A 9233-nucleotide genomic window follows, 5' to 3' on the forward strand; every position below is an offset into this window, starting at 1 on the left:
AGAAGCAACTTAATTTCCAGAGGTTTCCCGGGATTACGAAGACCCATCTGTAACAAATATCCAGGCATCAGCCCACTCACAAGCACAGGGCTTGCAAGATTCCCTCTTATGCTATCCTTGAGGTCAGAGACCCCGTACAGGCGCGGACGTCCCATTTTGTCACATGGGCGTCGTGGCCAGAGAGGACAGGGAGGCGGGTGTGGCAGTTAAGGACCTCTCCAGAATGTGAAAAGAGTCATGATTTCAGTCTAGAGACTAAGGTGTGCCTGATCCAAGCCATGGTCTTCTCAATTGCTTGCTATGCATGTGAAAACTGAACAATGAGCAAGGATGACAACAGAAGAATAGATGCATTTGATTTGTGATGCTGGAGAAGAATATTCAACATACCATGAGCTACCAAGAGAGCTCTGCCCTGAAGAGAGTGAAATCAGGTTGCTCCTTGGAGACAAGGATTTTGAAGCTCTATCTCACATATTTTGGGCATGTTGCCCAGAGGGACCAGTCTTTGGAGAAGGACATCATGCTCAGAAAGGTAGAGAGCACAGTAGAGGAAAACACTGGATGAGAAGGATTGATGCAGTGACTGTGGCAATGGAGTCAAGTGTGTCAGAAATGGTGAGGTTGGCTCAGGATAAGGCAAGGTTCAGAGCCATCATTCATAGGGTCACTACGAGTTACAGTTAACTGAATGACACATAACAACAAGCATAATTTATGATATATAAAGCAAATTATAAAACAAGTATAAAATAAATTTATTAAAATTTACCATAAATGTTATAGCTATTTTATAATTTGCTATTTTATTTTATAAGTCAGGAAACAGAAATGTTGTTGAGTGCTATCAAGTCTATTTCTACTTAATGCAACCTAATAGAATAGAGCAAAACTGCAGCAGAGGATTTTCTAGTTTCTCATCTTTGGGAAGCCAGATTGCCAGGCTTTTTTTCCACTGAACCACCAGCTGAGTCACAGAGTCACCCCTGTTAGTGAGTGAGCAGCTGAGTATTTAATTGTTGTGCCAAAAAGAGGTCTTCTTTAAGACACAAATGTGTGCATCCAATGTGTGTGTACATAGATGTAACTGTACAAACATGAGCACATGGTGTTTATGAGGTAAATATTAACGTCTAAGTTTCCTAAAATAAATGCACATTTATATAGTTAATTTTTTTTTTCATATACACAGTTTATTTTAAGAAAAGACTATTTCCTGTAATTTATCTGACTGGAAGGTAGAACTGAAACCTAGGAATGAGAGGCTCCCATTCAGAATCCAGAAGAGAGGTTAATACTTGGAATCTGGAGGCTGAAGATAAGAATATATATTGTTGGACCTTGTGACCTAATGTAAATTATTCTGCTAGAGTTGGACTTCCTAGTTTCCCATTATTCCTTCTTTCTCTCTAATTTCTCCCATTTCTAATGGGAATATAACATTAGCCAGTTTCAACCTGTACTTTGGAAACAGATAACTTTTAGCACTTTAGACTTTCAGACTTCACAGTTTCACTGATAAGAAAGAATTTTACCCCAGGATGGAATACATGAAATATCTCACTCATTTGAGTAATTCAGAAGATGAAGTTTTGAACATGATGCTTTTAGATGATTCAGAAGATGACGTCTTGAACATGAAGATGAATGCAAAAAAGAGTGGAGTTGGCATGGAGATGATGGCTTCTTACACTTATGAGCTCCACAAGAGAGAAATATCCCATCAACAACGTCCAAAGTGCAGAACTGATTCCTGCGAGGTCAGACATGGCCCCCATGCTTCTGCACCTATTTCCACCTATTTTAACACCTACCATCATCCTTCCTAGGGCTCTTAATGCTCGACTACTGGGCTGAAATCCCAATAGCTGAAATGACCACACCGATCTCACCATATTCACTCTTAAGGAGTTTACTAGGAAGTTAAGAGATTGTAATTCAGGTTGGCAATAGGATGAGGTGCCTCAGTCAGGATAGCTTCTTGATTGTGCTCGCAGACCCTTTGACTTTTACTTTCATGGTTTAGATAGGTATTAAAAATATTCTTAGTCCTGTCACTGATGGTGTCTCTCCTCACCTTTCCAGCAAGCTTGAGCATAGGCCCTTGACTCTGGATCTGGGGGGCAGCAGCTTCAAGTCAGCTCTATCTCATATTAGTCCCTCACTCTCTACTGATGCTGTGTTGCTCATATCTAGGTCCTGGTCTGACAGGCATAGGCATCTTAGTCCCTACAGGATGCTCACTGTATTCTCTACTTCTTCATCTCTGCTCATGGTGAGGCCCAGCTCCCCTTTTGGTACTAAATCGGCTCATTTTAAACCTGGTGGGATAGGAAAACTGGGCAACCTCATCATGAATTATTTATGTACCCCCTATTTAAAGCTCTCACCCAGCTATATCTTTATAGTCAACATTGATGGCTAGGAAATGCATTTAGAAGAAGCCCATGACACCACACCGATCCAACAGTTTTGGAATCATATGATGGAATGACCAAGGAGGATAGAAGGAGAATTGACGCCTTTGAGCTGTGGTGCTGGAGAAGAGTATTGAGAATACCATGGACTGCTAGGAAAACAAATAGATTTGTCCTGGAGAGGGTTGGTGGCTCCTTGGAGGCAAGGATTCTGAGGCTCCGTCTAACTTACTTTGGACATGTTGTGAGGAGAGACCGGTCCTTAGAGAGGGACATCATGCTTGGGAGGGTGGAGGGACAGCGCAAGAGAGGAAGGCCCTCTATGAGGTGGATTGATTCAGTGACTGGGATAATTGGGATGGGAGTGTCAGAGACAGTGCGATTGGCACAGGACAGAGCGGAGTTTAGGGCTGTTGTACATAGGGTTGCTATGAGTCGCAGGTGACTCGACAGCACATAACAACAAACAACAACAACATGATGGAATGAATGTATTTTACATGTGGCAAAGAAATGCATTTTGAAGGACAAGTGATGGAATGTTACTAATAGAATTATGTCCCTCCCCAGATATGAGTTGATATCTCTAGCTGTAATTCCCAGTGTTTTGTGATCTGGTGCCATTATGTTGTTGTTGTTGTTGTTGTTAGGTCCATCAAGTGGAGTACAACTCATAGCGACCCTATGAAAAAAGAGATCTGAACCCTGTTCTATCCTGTGCCTTCTTGACACATTAGGGTCCATTGAGGCAGTCACTGTGTCAATCCACCTGGTTGAAAATCTTCCTCTCCTTGGCCTATCCTCTTACCTTTTCAAGCATAATGTCCCTTTCCAGGGAATAGTCCCTCCAAGCAATATGTCCAAAGTGAGAGGTGAAGCCTCATCATTCTTGCTTCCAAAGAGCACTCTGGATGCACACTTTTGAAGCTGTATTTGTTTGTTATTTTGGCCATCCAAGTGATGTTCAGTGCTCTTCTCCAGTGCCACAGCTCCAAGACGTCAATTCTTTTTCTGTCATCCTTATTCATTGTCCAGCTCTCAGATGCATAGCAGGTGGTCAGAAAGACTATGGCCTGAATCAGATACACCTTAGTCCTTAAACTGACATCATTGCTCATCCATAATTTGGGGAGGTCCCTAACTACAGATTTTCTCAGTGCAATGCATCACTTTATTATCTGACTGCTGATACTAAGAGTGTTAATTGTGGTTCCAAGTAAGATGAAGCTGTGTACAGTTTCAATCTTCTTTCCCTCCATTATGGCACTGCCTATCAATCCAGTGGTAAGAATCTTTGTTTTCTTGACATTGAGATGCAATCTATACAGAAGACTGCATTCCTTGGTCTTCTGCAACAAGTGTTTCAAATCCTCCTTACTTTCAGCAAGCAAGATTGTGTTATTTGCATAGCAGGTTATTGATGAGTCTCCCTCCAATCGTGATGTCATATTCCTCTTCACAGAGTACAGCCTCTTGAATAATTTGCTCAGCATACAGATTAAATAAGTATGGAGAAAGAAGCCAACACTGACACACTCCCTTATTAATTTTAAACCATGCAGTGCTCCCCTGCTCTATTTTCCCAATTGTGCACATGCAAAACCTATACTGGGAGCAGGAGGTGTCATTATGTGTATTGTAAATCCTAACTTGTATAAGATAATGAAAGGGGATTAGTGTAGCAGTATCTTGATTTCAACCCTTTCTCAAGTCATACCCTTAAGTACAACACTCAACATTATGTAATACATTTTAATAAAAGAGATAAAAGGGAGAGAAAAGAGAGCAGAAAGGATAGTGATCTCTGTGCTGCCAAGAAAGTAGAGCTAGGAGTGAAGCACATCCTTTAGAACTAGGATCTCTGTGCTAAGAATCTCCTAGTCCCACAGTAGTACCAATGCCCAGACACATGGAGATATCCAAAGAACCAGAAAGCAGAAATTAAAGAGATAAATACCTTCATCCAGATCCAACAGAGGAAGCATTCTCTTAGATGCAGCAATCTCATGAGTCAGCACACTGAATTTGGATTTCTAATCTCCTAAACTGTGAGAAAATAAATTTCTGTTCATTGCAGCCACCCTCTCATGGTCATTCTGTTGTGGAAGCACTAGACAACTAAAATAAGTATGTTAATGGATTAAATGTTCAGAAAACTAATGAGCAAAACTGGTATTATTAATATTATTATTTTAGTTTATTAAGGTTATAATTTCATAACGGTTTATTTTTCTGAAGAATACAATTAGGGTAAAACTCTGAGAATTAAAAATATGCAAAGATTCACAGTGCTCACTTTATTTTTAAATTTCTGTTATTTAGGACTGGCTGTAAGGTGGTCTTTCCTGCTTTGCATACCTTTTAATCTTGGAGTTTAGAGAATTGTTTTCTATTTTTTTTTTCTTGAAGTCTTCCTCTTCTAGAGGAAGTCAGAAGTGTGACAGAGAGGTGTGATTTTTAATTTACACCAGAGCCTTACAAATAATGACTTTTCACACCATGCTAGTGCTGCTTAGCCTGGGGGAGGAGTTCTGTGGCTACTGTTATCTGAGCAAATTAAATCCACCCCTGTAATTCAGAAAGATGTCTCTGCTCTATATTTAACCCTTGTTTTCAATTTTTCAACTTGGTGTTTGTGAATACTTATGAATGTGGCTTATTGCTTGGTACACATGTTTTCTAGGAAGTAATTTTTGAAGACTGCTGTGTTTTCAGTTAAGTTTGAAAGGGCAAACATGTTTGACCTTATCTCATTGACTATGACATTGAAATTGCAACTTACTTAGACAAAGCATAGATGCAAAATAGTAATATTTCTTTTTAAAACATCCAACAGTAAAATTTAAGTATATGATCTAGGAAATATTTTCCTCTTTCCTCATGATTCTATTTCTCTAAAAGTAGCTTTTCCCCCCATCTTTATAGAAGGGGCAGTATTTTCCTGTACAAATAATCTGTATAATTTTACACTGCAAGATAGAATTAAAAGGCAATATTAAAACATTAAAATTGTTTTAAAAGTCTCAGTTTCTATCCAGTGCATCAAATCTTTTGAGTTAGATTATTTTTTAAAAAAATAACAAACCACAGAAGTTGAGCTATTAAAGGGAAATGGAAAAGCTGTTACTGAAATTGATATATTATTTTGAATTTCCTAAATGAGTATGAAAGAATACTGAAATGCAAAAAATAAATTGCTAAAGAACTTATTTTGCAAATTCTACATACACATTTTCTACTTGGCCAATAATGTTTTAAATTCTTTATAATGCAAAATTAATTATTATTAAATAAAATTAAATAATTTTTTCCCATTTTGAAACTCCCCAACTGAGACTTGAAGTTTTCTATTTACAGTCTACTTTTTAGTAGCTGATTTTCCAACTGCAATTCTGCTCAAGAAGGACGTAGTGGTGAATAGACTCTGTAAGAGTAATATTGGAAGGAAGGAAAGAAACAATTGAGTTTCTCCAGAGAAATTTGTCATTTAACAAGACTTCCAAAAAAGTTTGATCATGTTTGTTTCTATTCCTCTAAAATTTGCATTACCCCTAGATGTAAGGAATCTACAAAAAAATCTACATTTTTAAGAAGTTCCCTAGGTGAATTTTACACATCTCCTCTGAGTCTTATAGGTAGGTCTGGGGGTTATATTATAGATTCTGATTGAGTAACTCTACAAAGAAAATTCAGCAGGAGCTGAAACTCCAAAATCCTGGCTTCCATTTCCTCCTCTTGTTTAAACTGCAGCAACCAGAAGTTGCAAGCTTTCTTCTGGCAGGGGAGCAGGAAGGGGTTAACTAGCCTTGGTTTACTAAGAGTCTCTGTCAGGCTTTTATCTGATCCTTCCTCCCTTCCTCCCCTGCCCACCCTTTTGTAAATGTCAACCACTTCCTGATGAGCCTGGTAGTGGTGAATTTCACACCTTTCTTTTCTTTGTGAAGAAACCTGGGTGTTAATGGTACAGGATTTGGTACCATACCATTGTATGTTTGAGGCTGGTTGTTAGTAAAGCTGGGGGATTCCGGTGGGGGAAAAGTGGAAGAAGGTGAGGGAAACTTGAGCAGGGAGACTAGGATACAGGTTTAAATTGGTCTTACAAGTATTAATTTTCTTTGCAACTTTTAAATGGATTTTCAAAGACTAATAACTTCGAAGAAGCAAAATATTGAAATTCTAAGGGAGCCTGATAAAGATGGGACTGAGTTAGAAAGCTAATTATTAAGACAAACAGACAAACAAACAAACAAAAATACAAATAGAAGAGCATCAGTCAGATAGAAAAACTAAAGAATCCCTCTCGAATTTTTTTATTCTACAGGTGTAGTTTACAGGAGCCAGCAATGGAATCTTGGTCAGTTGATCAAGTCTGCAGTTGGTTGGTGGAGAAAAATTTAGGAGAGCTAGTGCATAGATTTCAAGGTGAGTTGTCTACCCTTTCAAAAGAATTGTAATTGCGCATTCTAACTATTATATTGAAAATTGCTGTCTGTGCCTAATGAGCATGTGAATGTGGATGTGGAGTTAATGCAGTAGAAAAATTCCCTTCCCCTTCCTTCTCCCCTCTTTTCATTGACTCTAGCAGTTATATTTGACCAACATCCTCAGAGACTCTAATAGTTCAAGAAGGTAGGTGGACAAAAAGCCTAAGCTCTCTTTAAAATACATGACATTTATATATATATATGTTTCTCGGGTAAACAATGCAGAATGCCTTTTGTTCAACGTTGCAAGTATTGAGAACTTGATAGGAAATACTTGTAAGAATAATTAAATTATGGAGTTTATTTATTTTCTTGGGGGGGTGTGTTGCAGAGCAATGTCTGTTGGAAAGATCAGAATGGGAAGGTATTTAATGTGATAGTGCAAACTTTTTATTGTGACTGTGTCCTTCGGACTTAGAAGCAGATGCAGATTTGGAGTTAGGCAATATGAGTTCCACTTTTATTTAAAGTACAGATAGTCTTTGAACTGTAGTCAAGTTAGGTGAGCCTTTTAATGCCAGGCATGATTTTGCCAGTTCAAGGTGTATTTGCCTATATGTTCTACAGTACTTTACGAAGCAATCTTGTAGACATTTTCCCTTTCTTCCTTTTATCCCTCAGAGGAAGAAATAAGTGGGGCCGCTCTTCTAGGACTTAATGATCGGATGGTTCAGCAATTGGTAAAGAAAATTGGACACCAGGCTGTGCTCATAGATCTAATAACAAAATATAAGCACAACAGGCAAGGGCTGAGGTCCCCTGAAAACGCTGCAGAGACAGCCCTGGTGAGGCAAATAGAAGCATCCCCAGAGTAAGTATGTTTGTGAATGTCCTTATTTTCTGTTCTCTTCCCAACAAGTCCTCTAACGATAAATGCAGCATGAGTTTGTAGTTAACACTCCTCTGAAAACGTTTACCGTTTCCAGCTGAATCATATATATGATATAGCTCCTATTTGTTTAAAAGTCATGTTTTGGAAAGTTTTATGACTTAAGGTACATTTTGCATTTCAATTGTTGGAAGAATTTTTTTTAAGATGTTTACCACTATTTAGATATTGACCTCATTTGTTAGGGAAGTCCTAGAAGCAGGATGTTTTATGCAAAAGACTCTGTAGGAAGCAGTTGAAATATACATAAAAAAGGAGTTGAAAAGGGCTCCTGTTTGGTTTCTAAAAAGCAGCACCTCATAAAGACATTTCTGCCTGATGTTTTTTTCACCAAAACTTTGTGTCCCTTCTTTATCTATCATCTATCTATCTAGCTACCTACCTAGCTAGCTAGCTAGCTATCTACCTATTTTTTCTTTGCCAAGTAAGTATTCCTTCTAGTAACAAATTGCTAAACACAACACATTCATTGCTACAATGGATTTTCCAATTTCTTAACATTATCCTTGGAATCTAAGCAATGCATTAACTTCTCCCCCAGAAATGATGCAGGCAAACTTGTGGTGGCAGATCAAAACTTTGAGGGTTGGGGTGTTTTGCTTGCTTTTCTTTGTCGTTACATTCTTCAATGAAAAGAAATTATTGCAGAGGTTTAAATGAAAAAAAATTATCTTACAAATATCTATGCTCTAGGAACATTGCTGGAATTCTTTGGATTTTAGGTATTTGAGCCTCCGTTGCAATATTTCTGATGGGTGTCTGACTCTCGGTTTCGGACTCTCAGTGTTGCAGGCAGACTATGGAGGGTTTTCTTGGTAGTTACCTGTATTGAAGGACACTGTCAGATCTTATTCCTTCCTGTGGAGTGGCTGCTAGTCTTAAACCATCACCCATTTTGTTATCAGCTGAGGGTTTAACCTTTGCACTACCAGATCTCCCTTGTTGCAAACTTCCTAAGGTTAAGTAATTGCTACAGACCAATTAATCATTAATATTCAGATAATATTGTGATAGTAAATGAAATCTAGTGTATGCTTTTGCATTAATGCCTTCATATTATAGCTTTAATAATATCTTTTCCTCTTTTATAAACAAAAATTATTTAAGCAGTAGGGCTCTGGTTTATTTGGGGGATTGTCCCTTCACTTTGTTCCAACATGTCTCCTAAATGTTGTTTTGACATGACTCTGTAAAAGCACAGAGCTCTGGTGCATAGTCTCTTATGAGGCATATGCTGCAAACCCCAGATTGGTAGTTCTCTGATGGGTCGAATCCACCAGCTTCTTTGTTGGAGAAAGATGAGCAGTTTCCCCCTGTGTGAGTCACTGTCTCAGAAAACTTGATGGAGGCTCAGTTATGAGGCTGGTTTTTATCGGAAAAGGAGGGAGGGAGAGAGAGGGAGAGTGATAGAGAGAGAGGGGGAGAGAGGAAGAGAGAGAGAGA

The 9233-nt window shown here is 38.6% G+C and overlaps 1 protein-coding gene across 1 annotated transcript in view; it reads left to right on the forward strand.

Annotated features, from left to right (window-relative positions):
- Positions 1 to 6751: 6751 nt before the first annotated feature.
- Positions 6752 to 9233, forward strand: part of SAMD3 (sterile alpha motif domain containing 3) — a 72368-nt gene continuing 69886 nt past the window's right edge. Inside the window, 3 exon segments of the mRNA XM_006885030.1 lie at positions 6752 to 6839; positions 7523 to 7712; positions 8610 to 8615. Of these exon segments, the coding sequence (XP_006885092.1) occupies positions 6761 to 6839; positions 7523 to 7712; positions 8610 to 8615 (275 nt within the window). The 5' untranslated portion in view covers positions 6752 to 6760.

This window comes from Elephantulus edwardii, unplaced genomic scaffold (assembly GCF_000299155.1).
Source record: "Elephantulus edwardii isolate Elephantulus edwardi_28Jun2011 unplaced genomic scaffold, EleEdw1.0 scaffold00039, whole genome shotgun sequence".
Taxonomy (NCBI): domain Eukaryota; kingdom Metazoa; phylum Chordata; class Mammalia; order Macroscelidea; family Macroscelididae; genus Elephantulus; species Elephantulus edwardii.